This window comes from Camelus ferus, chromosome X (genome assembly GCF_009834535.1).
Source record: "Camelus ferus isolate YT-003-E chromosome X, BCGSAC_Cfer_1.0, whole genome shotgun sequence".
Taxonomy (NCBI): Eukaryota; Metazoa; Chordata; class Mammalia; order Artiodactyla; family Camelidae; genus Camelus; species Camelus ferus.
The window spans coordinates 39,371,849-39,391,601 of record NC_045732.1 but is presented as its reverse complement, the minus strand read 5'-3'; the positions used below and the strand labels follow the sequence as shown (position 1 = coordinate 39,391,601).

Sequence of the window (19,753 nt, the reverse complement as noted above, 5' to 3'; positions counted from 1 at the left end):
GGAGTTGGAATAAATGCCAGCTGATTAAGGGTGGTTACACTAAGGGATTCCCAGAACAGGCCCTGGTCCCAGCAAAGGAACTGACGAAAGCATGCCTTCCCCTCACAAAAGGGATCAAGGAAGACTACATGAAGACTATAAATGCATGAACATGAATTTAAAAAAACAGTTAAAGCATATGTCCTAAAAATGGTGGGTCAGCAGACCCTTTACCATAGCAGCTCTCATTTCCAGAACTGTTCCGATTAAAGCAGGACCAAGGGGCCCAACTCCACATTCAAGAACCTACCTCTCCTTCAAATCATAGTCTCCGAAGCACATTTCTCTAACACCGAGATCTCCCAGGGCTTGAAAACCACTACTGCAGCACACTCCCACTAGAGTTAGGGGTCAAGGAAGAGCCTGGACTAACATCCTCAAACTACACATGAGGAGAATAGGGCCCAAAGCATGTAAGTGACTTGTTCAAAAGCACAAGAGCAGCTGAACCCAGATCTTCTGGCTACTCAGCCAGTGACATCTCTACAAAATGCTCCTGAACAAAAATCTTTGCAACTTACGCAAACAGCACACAGAACTATTCCTATGTAAACACATGATTAAAGTCCATTTTTCAAAGCAATTTAAATATCCCGCAAGCAATCATACTGACTTTTTAAACTTACTAAGCCTTGTTTACAGATACTAAATTAAACCAGAGCCTAGCAAAAGATCACAAACTCCAATTTTCTATAATCCCAATGAAGTTTTAGAATTTTGACATATATTAAGACAAAAAATACTATGGGCCCAAAGTAATCAAGGCCAAAAACAGCTGGGGTAGGGATATAGTAAATATGTTCATTATGATACTCATTAAACTACATTCCGAGATTGAAAGTGCTTATTTTCTAAATGACAGAACGTCCCCTAAAGCTCTGAATAGACTAGGTAATTAGAAGATTTTTCACTGTGTGTACATCTGTATTTCTTATTTTGAACCCAGTTAATGTAGTAACAATGCAAAAAAATTTTTTAAAAGACATGGGATACATTTTGCTCCAAAGAGGACTATTTTATAAATACATTATAAATATTTGTAAAGCTGCCTTAACCTTAGAAGAAAAACTAAAAGATGTTCATATTAAAACGTGAAAAATATTTTCCATTTCAATAGGAAAAAAAGTTTTAAGAGAGTTGATATACATACATTTTAAAAATAAGGTCAAGCTAAAATAAAAAAGAAGAAAGTAAGGGGAAAATTAAGACAAGGTTGGTGGCTCACAGATTAAAATGCAGAAATGCCCAGCCTCTACAACAAAATCAGTACGTCAGAAAAAAAGTCATGTTAAGAAAGATGCTTCATAAAATAAAAGTAGATACCAATTTGAACAAAAGAAAGATAGAAATGCTAAATTTAAAAGAACTTACAGTTTTCATTGGCATTGAAGCCTCTAAGAATGGCCTTCAGTTCCTGGAGCTTCTGATGAGCTCGTGCATGGACGCTGTCAATCAGGAGTTTTTCTATTGACAAATGATCAATCTGCATAAACAAGAACAGAATTGTATGTGCAATTTAAACACATCTATTTTAAAAGCCTGAGAATAGATTATTATGCTCTAAGATATTTCCTTTTAGAATCACACTGATTAAGTGTTAACCAGTAAAAGAAAGCAAACTTAAAAGTTAAAAAAAAATAAACTTAAATGGTACTGATGGCTTAAAGACTACAAGTTAACATTCTGGCAGGTATAGATCTGATCTCTGATCAGTTATCGTACCGTTTAAATGCCAGATCTTAAAAAAATAAAATAGTGATCTGATCTAAATTACAAAAGTTGAAAGAACACTTTAAAAATTATACATTATAATATTAGATGTTAAAAAAGCAACAAATGCAAAAGCATAACATTCATTTAAAACAAGTTTCATAAAGAGTTTCTAGGAACAATTAGGTATTAAAGAATTCATGCTAAAAGTTGAAGTATAAATGGTAAGTTACATTATCTTCATTTAATCAAAGCAGTATTAAAATGTACTGACATCTTTTACCTTCATGGCTCTTTCTACTAATTTGGAATCAGAAACTGGCAAAGGAGGATCATGAAAAATCTGCAAAGGCTTGGAGACATCATTCTCATCAATTTTAATCGTAACTTTGTGAAAAGAGGCTATCCCTGTTTTTCTCCCAAGAACCTGTTGACTAAAGAGAAAAAAGAAATGTTAAGAATTATTTTCAACACAGTCTGTTAACTTCGGGAATAAAAGAGAGACAGGCCATTGTGCACCTTATCCAGAGACTAGAACATGGCAGGCCCTCACTGTTTGTTGAGGGACTATTAATATTGAAAAGACAGCTATTCTGTAACCCAAAACAATATGATTTACTACATTAAAAAAAAAACCACAGACACAGAATTAAAAAATAAAACACATGCACACCCACAAAAAACACCCAGAACAAAACAACCTGTCTTTAAATGGTGTCTATTCACCTCTGATTCCTTTACAGAAAATGGGAGTCAAGCAAAGTTCAACAGAGGGGGAAGAGAGGATTTTAAAACAACCTGATATTGATTTTCCCCAAAAACCTCCCCCAAAAGTTTTTAAAAGGTGCAATTCTAAATATAACACTGTGATAAGCAAAGATTTTTGAAAAAATGATACCCAACAATCTAAAGTAATGGTCTTTTAGCAATCTGGTACGAACCCAGAGTAATCTAATCTTTTAAGAATAGTAAGTTCTAGTACAAATAGATGTTTACATACTTAAAACATGCCATGTTCTAAGAATGGTGTCAATTATGAATGTCCTACGTGGTTTATATACCATGGGACCTTACCATACAAAATCATGTTGTTAAGGGGTGCACAGCTACTGGTACATAGTGAATCAAATGTATGAGAGAAAAAGAGAAACAAAAAGAGTATTTACAGTCATAGCATGATTCCACCATCATCAGCTTTACTTACTTCCAAACTGAGAGGGAGAGGCACTTTCCTGCATGATACCTTTCCACCTGTACAAGGTCTCCCCACCGCTCTCGGATTAACATTAGAGTTTGGGAATGTAGCACTTCTAACTGAAGTGACAAGCAGAAAGAATCTGATGGATCTCGTTAAGCAAATCTAATATAATGTATTACTACAACAGCCAATGAAGTATAAGCAAACTTCATTTGACAAAAGTTCTATTCCACAAAAGTTTGCTATTTCTCCAATGACGTATGAAAAGTGTTGCAATTTGTGATATCATTTTAGAAAAATCTTTTATATTTATCTTTGAACCAATATAAACAAAACATAAGGTCCAGGTTGCCCCTTAATTCATCACAGTTTAGAGAATATGGATAGACCAAATAGAACTATTTTTTGTCTCCAAAAAGTACTATTTCTAACTCATCATTTAAAAATTTTACATGCAAAGTCAATAGTAAAATTTAAAACTTGGTTTATTATAGACATATCCCTATTCTTTACACTGGCCAGTTCCCTGGCCCCATTTCTTCCCAAAAAGGGGGAGGGGGAGATTTTAGGCTGCTATAGTTCAGGACTAGGGGCAAATGGAAACGTGCATATGTGTTGTGGGGGAGACAAATTCCTTACAAACACAGGGCTCAAATTTCAGAAGGATACGCAAGCAGTTGTACATGTCCTGGAGAGGTTTCTCATCAGCAAAGAGCCTAGACTGCACCAGTTGATGGATAAAGTTGATCTGCATACTATGAACCAAGGCTCGCCCATCTTCCATTGGCAGGAGAAAAGAAGGTAGTTAATCAGAAAAGTGTACAGATCGTGTCACAGACCGACTAAGGAAGCGTATACTAACTAAAGGTGAGTTAAAAAAAAAAACTGAAATTATCTATGAAAACTAGAAAATATTACACTAGAGAAACACTGAAACTTTTGTGGTCAGTAGATAGTTATGATTACCACAAAATCTCCTTCAAATTATACGATAAACTGCTAAACACATTTATTATTCTGCAAGAATGTTTCAATAATATAAAAACACCAAGCATTTAAGTCAATACTTATAATTTAAATCAGTATTTATGATTTACCTCCTGTTTCCTTATCCTCAACTAGAATTTCTAGCTTGAGAAGACGCCATGGAACATCAGGGTCATCTCCCATCACAGTCAAGGTGGCTTCAAATTCTCCCTCAACTCGAAACTTCACCCGGCCATTTGCTTTTAGAAGAAGGAGAAGAAGAGTTCTACTTTGCTAGAAAGTAATCAGCTTCCTGCTAACCTAGAACTTTCAGTCTTGCTCATAAGAAATTTTAAATAGATTGAAGATTCTTTCATAGACATTCAAACAATTCAGTGGTTCCTATATAAACAGCAGCCAGCTTCCAGGTCATCAAGAAACCAAAGGCAACTCTTCTAACATCTTCTAACATCAATATTTTCTTGAGGCTCAACTCTAGGACCTAGTCTCTCCTTGAGCTTCAAGTGATCGCACCCACTCCCCAGCTTCAAATACCAGCACTGTATTTCCAGGTACTAAAGGGAAATGATATGGCACAAGTTACAGATTCAAACACCAACCAAAATTGTAGGTCAAGACTTCATAAGAATATTTTACAAAATAAAACCCAAAAAGGCATTTTAAAAATATTCTGACAAGTCAACTCTTAAAAAAAATTTCAGGTACATACCAACTGTAAGATTTGCTAACTGAGGAGGAAGATCTGTGGTTACAAGCCGATGTCTAAGAATCTGGTTCAGCTGGTGAAGTGTAGCTTGTTTCTCAATTTTGGTGATTGGGTCTGGAGGAATAATTTTATCCTACAAAAAAATTTGAGTAATTTAAAAATTATGTACAGAGACATAATTTTTACCTGCACCTGTCTTAACACAATATTTTCTTACTTTACCCAAGAGAATCTCAATGCTCATTTCTGCAGTCTACATCCAGTAATAGTGACTATTACTATCATGCATTTGAGTGCCGATGATTCCAGCAGTCACCCAGCTAAAATGGCAATGCAACATGATCTTCACGCTCCATTTATGAAACTAACTTTAACGTCACTAGATGACTTCCACCACTTCATAGAAGTATAAAATACAATAGCACCAAGTCAGTGAACAACTACCACCACAACAAATTTTAAAAAGCACTTCTAGAAAGCAACTAGAGTGCTGTATTTTCACATATGAAATAGATGGAAGTTACATCTAAACATCTGTCCACCCTCTCCTAAATAAATAACTCATTTTGATTGCTGCTCACATTTTGGCTCCAATTTATTTCAAAAAGCTCTCAAATTTTAACTACAAAGAAAAAAAGCAAACTACATGAAATATTTATTTTAAAAACACAAAACAGGTGAAGTGTTTTTGTGTTTTGCTTAGCTACTTATTAATATGGTAGAATCCAATGCCAAAGCCTTCAACTTTGGGGGGGGGAGGGGACAGGCTGGGGAAGGAATGCACTTACCCTAATGCAGGTTGGCAGACGTGGGTAAGACCCAGTAGTCAGTACATCAATAGCATATGGAATGGCAAAACTAGGCAGGCGTGCATGGACTAGAGCATCTCTAGCTAACGAGGCCAGGCGATCAGCAGTGTCCACAAACAGGATGGCTTGCTGATCTAAGAAGCTTGAGATCATCTTTAAGGCAAAGGGTAAATGTGTTAAGCTTCCTTGCAAACTAGCTGCTTTTCACTTTACAAATACCTTTTGATTCCAAAGTAAACTTTGAGGAGAATTAGTATAGGTTTTCCCTATTTCAAAATATTTCATCAAAAAATTTCCTAGTAATTTGAGGAAAGAAGAAATATTTTAAAAACCAGTAATTTTATATCAATCAAAAAGTTTCCCAATTCATTTCTCCATCCTTAACATTACACATACATATAGTAAGTTAGGAAAAATAAATAGAATAAAATGTTTTTTACTCTTACAGACTTCTAGAGTTGAGTTGGCTGGTAATAAAATAGATAGAAAAGCATAGACTGCCTTGGTTTCTATTTTAATTCTGCAATTTACTAGCCCTATAACCTTGGGCAAGTTAGTTAATCCCTCTGTGCCTCAGTTTTTTTCAATATAAAATGGAGGTGATTTCCACTCTCTTATAAGGTTGTTCTGAGAATTGAAAGTTTATGCGTATGAAACCTTTAGAACAGTGCCCAGAACATAAAAAACACTCAGTAAACATTGTTTGTTAGGAGATCTAGGCCAACTTCATGCCCGGTACAGAAATCCTTTCCATCCCTTCTCTACTCAATACATTTCACAAGTGCACCTGAACTACTAGAGCTCATCATGGAGCTGAAAATTTTTCTCTGAAACTTTTATCCCCTACTTCTACTCTGGGACAATATTTAAAGTCTCTCATGTCCTTCAAACAGGGGAATTCTATCTTCAAGTTGAACATTCCAAGTCACTTACACCAGCCATCCCATCTCCAAATTCTTGACTCACCATCCCTGCTCCACTGCCTGGAAATGCTTGTTTATCAGTGATCAACTTAAAATGTGGTATCCAGAAGTAATACCAAATCGTGCACACACAATGCCCTACATTTTCTCAGTATTTCCACACTCATTTTATTATCTGATTTTCACAACTCTAGGAAACAGACAAAAACCAGATAATTACTACCACCTCAGAGATGAGAAAACTGAGGCTGAGATTAAGACACTTGCCCAAAGACAGTCAATAATCAGAGAAGGTGGAACCAAAAAATGGTTTTTTTCTAACTTTTCAGTTAGACCAGAATAGCCCAGTAGAAAAGCTACCTTCTATGACTAGTAAAATGGAGTGCTATCAACACTAACTTCTTAATAGCAGCCATGACACTACTAACACATAACAAGCTTGAAGTCAGCTAAAAGACCTTGATCTTTTGTGCATGAATTTCTATCAAGCAAGGTCCCCTTTCCCATCCTGAACCTAAAGCAAGACTGTAATCTGTCTGATTTTCACATATTTAAAACCATTTTGAATCCTGTTTCTCTCAACTTCTGTACTGGTTTTTACTCAGATTTAGGTCATCTGAAGTCTCCCTTCACTCAGGACACTGTAAAAATGCTTATTAGACCAAAGCCAAGGCCAAAGAATACTAAAAATTTCCCTCCAGGAAGAGATGCATCAACCCTAGTGTGGTGCTACAGTTTATCCAGCCCACATTGCTCCACCTTAAATGTGGGTAATTAATGAAATTCTAAACTACCTTGTTCAACTCAAAATACACTAGCTCCAGCTGTATTTCCTTGACTTAGAAATCAAATAAATAAAGATACAAATTAAGTTCTGAGTTACTTATTACTGAATCCATGTAAGTCCCTAATGATCATGTTTTTCCTTTTTAAAGCACTCACATAACAGCAGCTATTAATATGATTAATAATAATCTCCTTTAAAATTTAACTAAGCACCAAATAGACACTTCTCTAAGGAAAATACACAAATGGTCAAAGTCCATGAAAAGATGTTCATTAGTCATCAGAGAAATGCAAATAAAAAGCACAGTGAGGTACCACGTCACACCTACTAGGATGGCTAGAATCAAAATGTCAGACAGTAACAAGTGTCAGCACAGAGAAATTGGAACTCTTACACTGCTGATGGGAATGTAAAATGGTACAGCCATTCTGGAAAACAGCCTGGCAGGTCCTCAAATGATTAAATATAGAGTTACCATGTGACCCAGCCATTCCACTCCTAGATATAAACCCAAGAGGAATGCAAACATATGCCCAGAGAGAAACTTGTACATGAATGTTTATAGCAACAGTATTCAAAATAGCCCAAATCTGGAAACAACCTAAAAGTTCATTAACTGATAAATGGATAAATAAAATATGTAGATCCATACAATTCAGCTATAAAAATCAAGTACTGATATATGGCACAACATGGATGACCCTTTAAAACATTATGCTAAATAAAAGGAGCGAATCACAAAAGACATATTATGACTCCATTTATATGAAATGTTCAGAATAGGCATATCTATAGAGACAGCAAGGTTGCTCAGGGCTGGGGGGATACCTAGTGTGACAGCAAAAGGGTAAAGGCTTTCTTTTTAAGGTGATGAAAATGGTCTAAAATTGACTATGGTAATGGTTGCACATATCTGTGAATATACGAAAAACCACTGAATTGCACACTTTAAATGAGTAGATTGTATGGGGTGCAAATTACATCCCAAAGTTGCTTTTAAGAAAGCTCTAGGAGAGACATTTTTTCTTTTTCTTAGATAAAACATTATTCAGACTGTTTTATCATTAGTCAGAGTTCTATAAATCATGTATTTATACACTCAGCTAAACACATAATATGCCTGGCATGGCTAAAGAACATTATCTATTAAGAACCTCTAATGAGACTAGTTAAATAATCATTAGGTTGAGAATATAAGTGTCAAAATGTGAATAATCCTCTAATTCTCCAGCTGTTGGACTTTATTCCCGACAAAAACACATTTGTTCTACATTCACAAAACAAAAATACCAAAACTTTCTATAAGTTCAACATGAGACTTTATTCAGAGTGTGACTTACTGGAATAGTCGGTTCAAAAAACTAATAGAAGAATACTATGCTATGAATTAATGAAAGAGGAATACAATATGGCTCAATATCAAAGCCAAGAGTTTTGGATTTTGCTTGATATATTTTGTCAAAGTACATACAGTTCAGGGGTATCAAACAGGTAATTTAAATACCCATGGTATAATTAGGGATTTAACACCAGATCTGAAAAATTGAACACTTTGATTTTACACATTTCAGTAATACCTAACCCTTCACTGAAAGTTTGAATATCTTTAAGAAAAGATTACCCCAAAGTAACTAATTATTGAAAAGAAACCTTAGGCTTTTCAAAAACATAATACCATACTTCTTCATTTCAGCCCAAATAGATTCATTAGACTTGGTATCCAAATTTCCAAAACAATGAAGTGAATTTTAAACTTTCTGGCAAATAAGCTTGGAATAGGCTTCCTTATTAATATTTCTAACAAAAATTATCCTCTGAATGATGCTTTACAGTGTACAAAAGACTTTCTGTCTATAAACTTCAATTTCCCAATCATATCGACAACAGATAAATAAAAGGACTTATTCCCCCCCAGAGAAAACTCAATATATGGTACAAAATATCCTCCCCCTTTGATCAGTGTTATATAGAAGGATGATACCAGCTTACTCCTAGAGACAAAAGATCTGTGGCTAGAAATGTATCTTCTTTTAACTTGCAAAAAAATTATTAGTCTAGAATTTTAAATTCTCAACTTCTTCATAAGCTCTTTTTTCTTTTCACTTTAGCAATTTTCATATAAGCTTTATGTCCAATGATAAGGAAACCTAGTGAAACTGAGAATAGTAAATGCTACTTTTGGACTAAAATTGCAAAGATATTAGAAACTCATGTGCGGAAATGCAACTGTGTTGTAGATTTCTTTCTAAAGTGAAATTTTACCAAATATGCAAACTTCAATAGATTTGCAAATATAAAACTACTATAAAAATATTTTCAACTTAGCTTGTCAAGGTGCAAAAAATAAATTTATTATGGTACCTCTCTATACTGGGTAGCTGCTAATTTTAATTTATCCAGGAAGCCTAATAAAATTCATAAATGACTTAAATGTAATTTAACCAATGTAAGTTGTTTTTGTGCTTTTACCTATAAAGACTGATAAAACTTTTAAATATCATTACATAATTGAATGAAAAAAAAATTTGAACATCAATGTCAAGCTTATTTAGAGCATCTACCCACTTTCCCCCACTTTGCAAATATAATCGACAGTAGCTAGAAGCCTACTTGGCCTTATAGAGCTGGGCCTGGAGAACTGACCTCAGTTGAAGTGGATAAATGCTCTCATTATTTTAGAATTTTACTCATTTTATTAGAATTACTCTACCCCTTCCAATATGAACTCCATCCTCATTAGAAGTGACTGACCTCATCAGAAGTAAAACAGGAGGGAGTAATTTTGTGTCTTATCTGTTAACAACACACCATCCTCCCCAAGTTATGAACTCAACGGGGTAACACAAGATCTCTACTGATGTTTTTCCTCCTTAACCCTTCTTTAACATAGCTTAAAACTTTGGAGGGGGCGTATTTTAGCATCTGTGGTATATTTCACTACAGGTCACTCCTTTAAATTCAAAAGAATGATTCAACAGTCAAGACTATGAGCTTCTAAATGAGGGCAGGGACTATGCCTTATTCAAGTCTCCACACACCATACCCTATGCCATATGCTCAATAAAGGTTTGGAGAATGAATAGATAAATAAATAAAGGGACAGATAAATGCTATCACCAGCTTTGTGGCCTTGAAGAAGCCATTTAACTTCTAGGAACCTTATTTCCTCGTCTGTAAAATAAGAGAAGAATCCTGACTCTGCCATTTTGAAAAGGTTGTCAAGAATTAACAGGCAAAATTTAAGGGAGTACTTTGCAAACTCTAAGGAACCATACACATGGAAGCTGACCATTTTCCCCCTTTAGGTCCAGTCTCATATTTAATGTCTTCTACTGTAATGATGTCTCCAGATATGGCCTCTCTTTTTTTCTGACCAGGTATCCATAAACAAATGCTAATTTTCTATAGATATATACTATACATTACCATACAGAAATGCGATTACTCACATAAGTAACATCTCTCAAAACATATCAGCAGATGTAAGTTAAAGCTAAAATTAAAAACCATGCCTATTAAAAGTTAACATTCCAAAAGTTATTTTATATAAAATAAAAAATTTCACTCACCGCACATTTTTCCACTTTGCCAGCATTATTAGCCCATTTTACTAAAGCTAATAATCGAACAAAGAGTTGGCGTGTCCGGCTAGCAAACTGTACTATTTCTATTTTCCTTTAAAATAAAACAAAACAACTCTTAATGAACCAACATATTTGAAAGAATATTTCACAATTTATTTCATCTGAGCTAAAATATGAATCAATCTTTGTTTATAACCATTACAATGAAATGAACCACTTAAAATATGAATTACTGTCTGTCACATTTTGTATACCATCTGCATATGCTTTATTTTCTACCTCAGAGTAATAAATCCAATAGAATGCTTAAGCAACAAACTGCATTTTAAAATTAATTTTATATTGCAATAAAAGTTGTTTACTAAAGTATACTAAATTCACAAATATAAACTTACTATACAGAAGTTAACTGGGTTACAAAGGGGACCAAATTATGGTTTGAAATTGAAATTATGAATTATGAATGAGTAACCTTTTTGGTAAGAGAAAGGAAGTGAAACAGCTCTTTACCAAAGCTTGAAACTGTATTATTTCTACAAAAACAAGGGCCCATTTCCCATCTTGCAAGAGCATAATTTAAAAAACTTAATAAAGGGCTTAACTATGCAACTCCTTACCAAACTAATTTCAATGAGAAACTTAGATATTAAATTATCCAAACAAAGTTAAAGAAAGTAAGTTGAGTACTGAAAATAAAAGCTAGAAGGTCTATCCACATCTATTTTTATGCTATACCCAGTACAATGCTTTCCTCCCAATACTCATCAGTATTTTTATCATCTCCTCATAAAGCCTTAAGAGCTTTATAAAAAGCTTTATGTTGTCAATCAGTGTGTTAGCTAGACCTCTCGACTTCATGTCAGCTACACAACCGATAATCATACCTTTTATGGTTTACCTTAAGACACTAAAAAAAATATTCCACAGGCCAGGACTGATGACAGGCCCTAGCAAGACATCAACCTCCCTCCAAGTGGACTCTGACATATTGATCTTAGTACCGCTAGATCCAACCCACATCTCTGCATCTCACCAATAGCAACACCATGATGCAATGCACCAAAATGAACATTTTTGCTGAAGCAAAATCCTGACTGAAGACTACAAAATCTAGCTTCTACTGAGAGCATACGTAGCCCATAAACATCCCGAAAGCCTTCCTTAAGATTCAGCCGGCAATATGCTTATTGGTAGTATAGAGAGAAGAATCAAAGACACAGATACAACTATGATTCTTTGCCAGTGCCTGTGAAGGATCCTTAGAGATAAAACAAGCAGAGAGCATCACAGGTAAGACTGGGACGCAGCAGAAATGTTAAATGTACACTAAGATCTGGTAGTCGCCTCAGTGCTAAGAGCCTCGGTGCTGTCATTCTAACTCAGCAACAGCTTATGGAGGATGTCAGGCCTCTTCTCCTCTCCCAGAGCAAACATATTTGTATATTATTAATTCAGTCTGCCAGATGAGCTCGTCTACTGGAAAGGAGATGTCCCCCTTTGGAAACTATTTTAACATGTTTTTTTCTTGACACCACACTGTCTCAAGTGACAGGCAGCATGAATTGGTTTCCCAAGGCACAGTTTCCCTTCTTACCCCAGAGTGGACAGAGCAAATCCTGATTTTCATTTCCTTCCTTTAAAAGGGACCAGCCAAACCATAACACAGCTATGCTTCAATCATCTCTTTCACCTCTATCTTTTCAATCTATGTCTAATTCTAACAGAAAGGTCATGGGGGTGGGGGTGGGGTGGAGCTTAGTCACTAATAAATGCTAAAATCCACCCTAGTGACTTGGTATTTTAAAAAAAATCAAACAAGGAGCATAAATAGTGCTAAACATAAAGTCATGTGGCCTATATTTAGCCACAATTTAAATCTCCATCACCTGACTTCTTTGAAATCTTAATTGATCTTGTTCCACTGGCCTATGGAAATACACTAGTGTTTAGTTATGTCTTATGCCCCAAACTCCAACTGAATCAAAATTCTCCCATCTATAGAACAGCAATAACAGTAGGCAAATGTCCATTCTCCAAAGATATCTAATAGTATCATCGTAGCAAATGGAAAATTAGTAGCCAGGTTTCTAAAGTCAGTCTCTTCCTCAGCTTTCTCCATTAAGTTCTGTATCTTCTACATCTTCCTAACCTCCTCAGGCACTTGACCTGGCTAGTGATTCAATAAAGATTTCTAGAACAGAAGGTCAAGAGCTGGTCTCATACCAAGAATCGTCAAGGATGAGGAAATTATACTTCCCAGGGCTCCTTAAACAAATGGGCTTACGTTTCCTATCCACAGCCCTATCACCCATACCTACACATACCTCATCCCACACTCTCACACACAGACAGCCAGAGATGTATCAAAACAGACACAGACTTAAGGTTTTTTTCATACTCACCTTTCCACATCAGATTTCCTTGGCAGTCTAAGAAAAAAAAAAAAAAGAAATTGACTAAATATATGCATACCTTCATCAAAATATAATGTTCTTTGACTCTATTAAATACCTCAGTATTTCAGAAAAACGAATAAACTACAGGTTTGTGTGGCTCCCTACTCTATTTTTTTGAGTTTCCAACAATACAGCTACAAAGGAAAAACTAACAAAGGAACATCACTCTCCATTCAAAGTGCTTCAAAAGATATTGCATGAACCTCAAACACTTAAAAAGCCTTATATTAGCACACTATATCATAGAGAGTCAGAGAAAATATTCTTTTAAGACCAAAATGGTCACGGATGCAAGGTACTACCTAGTCGCCAGCCTCCCTGTATTCCATGGAACCTTGCTTCCAAGCACTAATCCCTCCATGTTTTGTTATGGAAGCTAAACACACAAAAGGGCAGCATGAGCCAAGGGCTGTACAGTAATCATGATGTCGCCTGGTAGATGTAAATGATTACTTTTAAAAAGCTCCAGGAAGGTTTTGATGGCTCTTTTTTGCTAGTTCTCCAGAACTAGCCAGCAACCAGTGTCACGGTTTTCCTTGATAAACTACATCATTTAACACTCTTGCATCCATCCATGCTTAGAAAGGTCCTGATCTGCTTTAAGCCTGAACTCTAAAGCCTCTCCTACATCTAATCAATTCTTGAAGAATACACACTGAGTGCTTAGACCCTCTTCTCCCACCCACATGCCACAGGTGCAGAAAAACTAAAACCACCTCCAGAGATTCAAGGTACAAGGAGAGGAAACTGTTAAAATGAGCTCTGGCTTATTGTTACCTACAATTCTTAGAGTAGACAGTGGGATGGAAGCTCAGGTTATGATCCAAGTGATAAAAGAAACTAGGTAGGGGCTGCAAGGGCCAGCGGATCAGAGAATGAAGCAGCAATTAAGGCCGCCTTATAAGACTGCAAGTACAAGCAGCTACTGGCAAGTTCCTACACATATGAAAGATCCAGAAAACACTCCTTGAGAAGCCACAACCCTTGTCCCCAAGGGAAGGAGAGAATGAGAACCACGGATACTTGTGTGTATGTGAGAGAAAGAGAGAAACTGAAGAACAGAGCCTTTGGGAGGGGGATCACTGTTTCAGCTGTTACCCACTGTCCCAGAGACCCTAAGAGGATCATCTCTTGTCAAAGGCTGTATCATTTCAGGGATAAAGGATAGGCTTTGCTGCCTGCATCCCTTTCCCCTCAATTCCTCCTAATCTATTTAAAATTCCTTTATGGATGACAAAGTCACCACTTGGGGCAAAAGCCCTAAAGTGCAAATCTTTGGAAGAAGTAAGTCCAGAACCCTTACACCAAAGTGTGATAAGACAAGTTTACATGACTGAGATCCTGGCATTTTCTGATTGTAATTAAAAGAAGTTTTTAAAGAGTAAAATCTAAGTCTCTAAGAAGTTATGGCAGAATGTAAAGTCTAAGATGACAGCATGCGTGGTGGGGGGTAGGGTGGGGGCAGGGGGAGAAGGAAGTGAACAGGCAGAAGGAAAAAAATAGAAATCTGGGGCCAAAAACAAATAACCTAAAATCATCAACGGTGCCCTTTTTACTTTAAACAGTCCACAGACAAGCATCAAATGTGGCAGAAATAAGACTCAAAGTATACCGTGAACACTGGTTTTACATTAATACATTAAGCGGGACAGTTTCTACCTGGAACAAGGAAAAATACATGAATTAGGAACTTCCAAGGTAAATTCCCAAACCAATTTTGGTTACCATAAATCAAAAGAGAAAAGTTATTTTACATACCTATGTATCCAGAGCAACAGTGAATTTTCCCCTTACGTTCTCCATGGTCTACAATGACAATTGTCCTGACTATGTGCCAGTTATTGTTCTAAGCCCCAGAGAAAGCAGCAAACAACTCAGAATTTCTGTTCTCACAGAGCTTCCAGAGGGGAGGAGACTGACAATAAACTAAGGATGTTTGGCAGTGGTTAAGTGTTATAGAGAAAACCAAAGCAGTGAGTAAGAATGATAGGTTGAAGGGGCAGAGTACTTCTCATGGGTAATTACAAAAAAAGTCTGATAAATTACACCTGAACAAAGATCTAAAGGAAATGTGAAAGCAAACCACACAGATTTCTAGAGGAAGAGCAAAGGCTCTAAGTTAGAGTGTGCCTGACCCTGTCAAGAAACATCCATAAAAGTAGCGTGGCTGAAACAGAATATGCAAGGAGGAGAATATGAGAAATGAAGTTAAAAGGGGTAAGGGAGAGAAGACACGTAATGTAGGACATTAAAGGTAGACCACAGTCTTGGTTTGCTCAAGATAGTCCCTGGTTATGCCTGTTGTTCCAACATTGTTATTAATAACATCACCTTTCATGCTCAGAAGTGTCCTGATTTGGACCACAAATTTTATAGTCACTCTCTATATAGGTGACTATAAAAAGTTTTTACTCTAAGTAGGATGAGGAACCAATGGAGAGTTGGGAGCAAAAAAGTTTTTAAAAGATCATCCTGGCTATTTTATGGAGGAAAATCTATAGACAGGCAAGGGTAGCAGTTGAGGTACCAGTTAGCCAACCACTGCAGTAACATGGACAAAGGGTTAGTACTTGATGGAAATGTTGAAAATCGGTCAGATCCTGAAGTCAGAGATGACAAGACTTGCTCATGTACTGAGTGTGGGACTGGAAGAAAAAGAAGCCAAGAATTACTTCAAAAGTTCTGGCCTAGGCATTGACAGGAAGAATGGAGACACTATTTAGTGAGACAGGAGAGTTTTGGGGGGGGGGGGGGGTTGAATGGAATCAGGAGTTTGGTTCTGGACTGGGGCCACTGAAATGCCCATTAGATACTTAGATGTAGGCATCTGGACATTGAGTCTGGAGTTCAGAGGAGAGGTCTGGGCTGGAGAATCATCATATAAAGGGTGAGGGCTAAAACTACATACTTATTTCTACAGCAATAAAATAAATGTTCCTCTCATCATAACTAAGCACTAAAACAGTCAGAACAACACAATATAATTCAAAGAATTTCTATGGAAATGCTCTATGGAAAAATAAATCACACAAATTACACAACCACTGATAGTAGCAATTTTCAACATTTTTCCATAGCTATCCATAGGACAGGTGACCTTCACATACATGAAATTTTCTCACGCATACTTTTAAATTCTTATGAAATCCAACAGTAAATGGTGCGGAGAAGTATATTACCACAATAAACCCTAATCATGACAGCTATTTAAGTTTCTCATAAGACAGGGGTAAGCTTCTTTCTGTCCCATTCAATAAAGTACAGTACATCAAAATTCTGAGAATGATGTTTTACAGGAATAAGTGGAATCTAATATAATTCTTTTAGTCATCCGCAAACAAATATTTTAAAAGTCTCTGGCAACAAATTACTGTTGACACTTCACAGCCTAATACCTACATACTAGTGTATTTCAAATGAAAACACTGATCTGCAGTCTAGCAATAGATAAAAGATAAAAAACCAATCTAGATGAAAACTAGTAATTCTTACTTTTTCTGAAGCTGAATATAAAAATTTAAAACAGTAATTAGAGTATATATACCCCTAAATTTTATAGCGCCTTTTCTTACATACCCCAAATCATTACAGTGTATTCTGAGCCTTCTGAAGGGATTAACACCCTAATCATGTCCCAAGGCATTCCACTGGCAACTTGGTGATTTATAAACTCCCTTCATATCCCAAGAGACAGTAACAGTAGGCCAGTTACAAAAAACCTTTACTTACACTAAATGCGTTAACACTTCCGTCTCAAACGTTCCAGAAGAACACACAAACTTGGAATCCAAACATTTTTAATTATTTTATACACATCTCCTGAGCTCATACTTTGTCAGAAGCAATTACAGACTACATTTAAAATGTACTGTAAAAGGCTGTAAAACAATTTTCCATCTTTAGAATTTTTTTAAGGTCTAATAGTATATATTCCTAAACCCTAGTCTTCAGCTCTGAGCTAAAAAGCTTCCAGCCAAGAAACCAATAGGGTTCAACTGGCAAATCGAGCAAAAATCCCAAAGTTGGGCTTTTCAGGGAAGTCTAACATGCATAATTAACAAGCCTCGGTTGTTTCACCTCCAGAAAGACCCCAAATGCAAAGCTTCTCCTCCACCCCCGCCGAGCACCAAGAGTTCAGATATTCTAGACGAAGCAGCCCAGCGGAGAGGAGAAAGCAGCAGCCTCTTGGGGAGAAGGAGGTGCAAACCTCTCAGCCAGTTGGGCGGGAAGCGGGGGCTGGGGAGCAGGCATGGATTTCGCGGCACTTACAGGTCCGTCAGCACCATGAGCTCCGAGTAGGCCCGGTGCAGCAGAAATTCGATGAGGGTGCTCAGCCGGTAGCCAGGGCTAGCCGCGGCCGCAGCGGCCGCCGCCACGGCGGCTCCCGGAGGAGGAGGCGCCGGGGCTGACGCGGGGCCACCGCTGCCCCCGCCGCCGCCTCCGGGCGGGACCAGCTGGTGGTTCTCCAGCTGCACTGGGGCCATGGCGGCGCAGGGCCGGGCTTGGCGCAGCGGCACCAGATGCGGCCCTCGAGCCTCCCTCCCGGGCGCTCGGTCACCGCGCCGAAGTGGGCGCGGGCGGAGTCGCCGCCGCCTACAGCCGGGCCGCCTCTGAACAGGAAGCCGTGCGCCGGCGGCGGAGGCCCGCCCCCATGTAGCGACTAGCCCGCCGGCCCCAGGGACGGGAGGGAGGGGCGGGGGGAGGTGGGGAGGGCGGGGAAGCGGAGCGGCAGCCGCAGAGAAGCTGCGCCTCCGCAACCGGTCAGAGGCCGCTCCGCCAGGCAGCCGCAGCGTCCATGTTGACGGCCCAAAGCGGAAGTCGTTAGGCAGAACGGAAGGGGAACCAAAGGGGGACTTCCGACAGCAACTGCTGCCTTTTCTCCCGGCTGTTGGGCGCCAGGACGCTGGGGGGCGCGTGGGAGTGAGGCGGGGTCGGCGCGCGGGCAGGAAAAGCGGAAGCGGGGGCCGCGCGCCACCGGAAGTGGGTGTGAGGGCGGAGCCGGCGTCCTCACCGTGAACGTCAGCAGTTGCCCCGCCCTTGCCCTCGCCGCCCTTGCCCTCGCCTCCCTCCGGGGTTTAAAAAGCACCAATTTGCGCTGAGGTGTCGATCCGCGCTCCTCTGGTGGGTGCAACTTGGCCGCGGACGCCTCTCCATCCCAGACAGATGTTCGTGATTTGTGGTTCTGGAATCACGAAGAAATTGTTGCGGCTGCGCGCTTGTGACGTCTCGCCTCCCACAGTCTGCCCATGCGCCTTTCGTGGGACAGAAGACGTTTCCGTCATTGCTTTTTTTTTTTTTTAAACTGTGGGAAAAGATGGGAGAAAGTATAATTGGCGGGTAGGAGCAGGGCCACTGGCAGAATAACTTCACTTTAATGGGCTTGGATATATGCTGAGCTCATTACCGACCCCCCCCCCCCAATCCCGTGAGTTCTACCACAGAACAGCCCTTAAATCCTTTATCGCTGATCTCACTTGGTTCTTGTCCCTGATCTTGAAGTAGTCGCCCTGTCTTCCAAGGACTTTCAGTTCATCTTCTAAGCCCTACCACCACTTCCCCCTCAAAATCCACGTTTAATATTTTGCTTCTTGCTTAAAGCGGTGATTCTCAACCTTGCATGCATGGTGCCGGGGGTGGTGGGATGACGTGGTGGCTTTGAAAAATACTTACGCTACCCACATAGATTAGGCTCTAATTGGTCTGGGCGTCAGGATTTTTAAAAGCTTCCTAGGTGATTCTAACGTGCAACTGTTTAAAAGCGTCAATTGCTGCGACCCTTTGCAAACATCTCTTTGCAGGTTCCTATTTGTAACTTACGCGCAAGAGATGCACTTCCTGTTCCCTAAGGTTAAAATACTCTCATTCATGTCCACTTGTGTAATTCTTAGTCATTCTTGAAGACCATTCATCTGTCTTCTAAAGGTGTAACCTTTGGAGTGTAATTAGTCACTTGTTCCCTCTTTTGTGATCCTAAAGCACATTTACACACACAATACCATCATAGTACTCTTCAAAAGGCATTAGGATTACTTGTACCCCCAACAGGTACAGTTACAGGAGGGCAGATAACCTTCCCTAAGATTCATCCCTATGCTGCTACCTCAGGTAACAAACACTTTCTTTTTTAAGTTAGCTAGAATCGTACCATTTCTTTTGCAATTGTTTTGATTTGTTTTATAGAAGGTTCTTCTTTCTTTTTGAAAACTACTGACTTCAGTTAAGCCCTGGTGGTCACATACACACAAAAGATAGGTGGTTGTACAAGACGGTCCTTAAGGTCTTTTCTGACACAGACTGAATTCAATGTGATGTTGATAAGATTTTAATTATGCCTTATTGCATATATTAAACACAGTTATGCACCGTGTCTTTTGGAATTAATTATTTGGCAGTAAGGTTCTACCTAGAGTACAACCAACTTGCAAATAAAAGAAAAAAATAATGGGTGGATGAGGGTTGTTTTAGAAAAGAGAAATTTTCATCCACATCCATCAGGTTAGATTTTATTGAAATTTTTGTGAGTTTGAATAGATATCTTTAAAAATTAAAAAGTA

General features: G+C 38.3%; 1 protein-coding gene across 4 annotated transcripts in view; it reads right to left on the bottom strand.

Moving 5' to 3' along the window:
* Nucleotides 1–18,413, bottom strand: part of MED14 (mediator complex subunit 14) — a 62,090-nt gene extending 43,677 nt beyond the window's left edge. The window contains exons 1-10 of one of the 4 annotated variants that reach the window (XM_032475856.1): nt 18,286–18,413; nt 13,146–13,172; nt 10,729–10,834; nt 5,429–5,602; nt 4,644–4,773; nt 4,045–4,173; nt 3,617–3,724; nt 2,954–3,086; nt 2,024–2,183; nt 1,411–1,522 (exon numbers count right to left, since the gene is read on the bottom strand). In XM_032475856.1, the coding sequence (XP_032331747.1) occupies nt 1,411–1,522; nt 2,024–2,183; nt 2,954–3,086; nt 3,617–3,724; nt 4,045–4,173; nt 4,644–4,773; nt 5,429–5,602 (946 nt within the window). In that variant the 5' untranslated portion in view covers nt 10,729–10,834; nt 13,146–13,172; nt 18,286–18,413. Of the gene's footprint in view, nt 1–1,410; nt 1,523–2,023; nt 2,184–2,953; nt 3,087–3,616; nt 3,725–4,044; nt 4,174–4,643; nt 4,774–5,428; nt 5,603–10,728; nt 10,835–13,145; nt 13,173–17,468; nt 18,191–18,285 lie in introns of those variants that run through there. The other 3 variants (XM_032475855.1, XM_032475853.1, XM_032475854.1) reach the window with 3 other exon arrangements.
* Nucleotides 18,414–19,753: the final 1,340 nt, after the last annotated feature.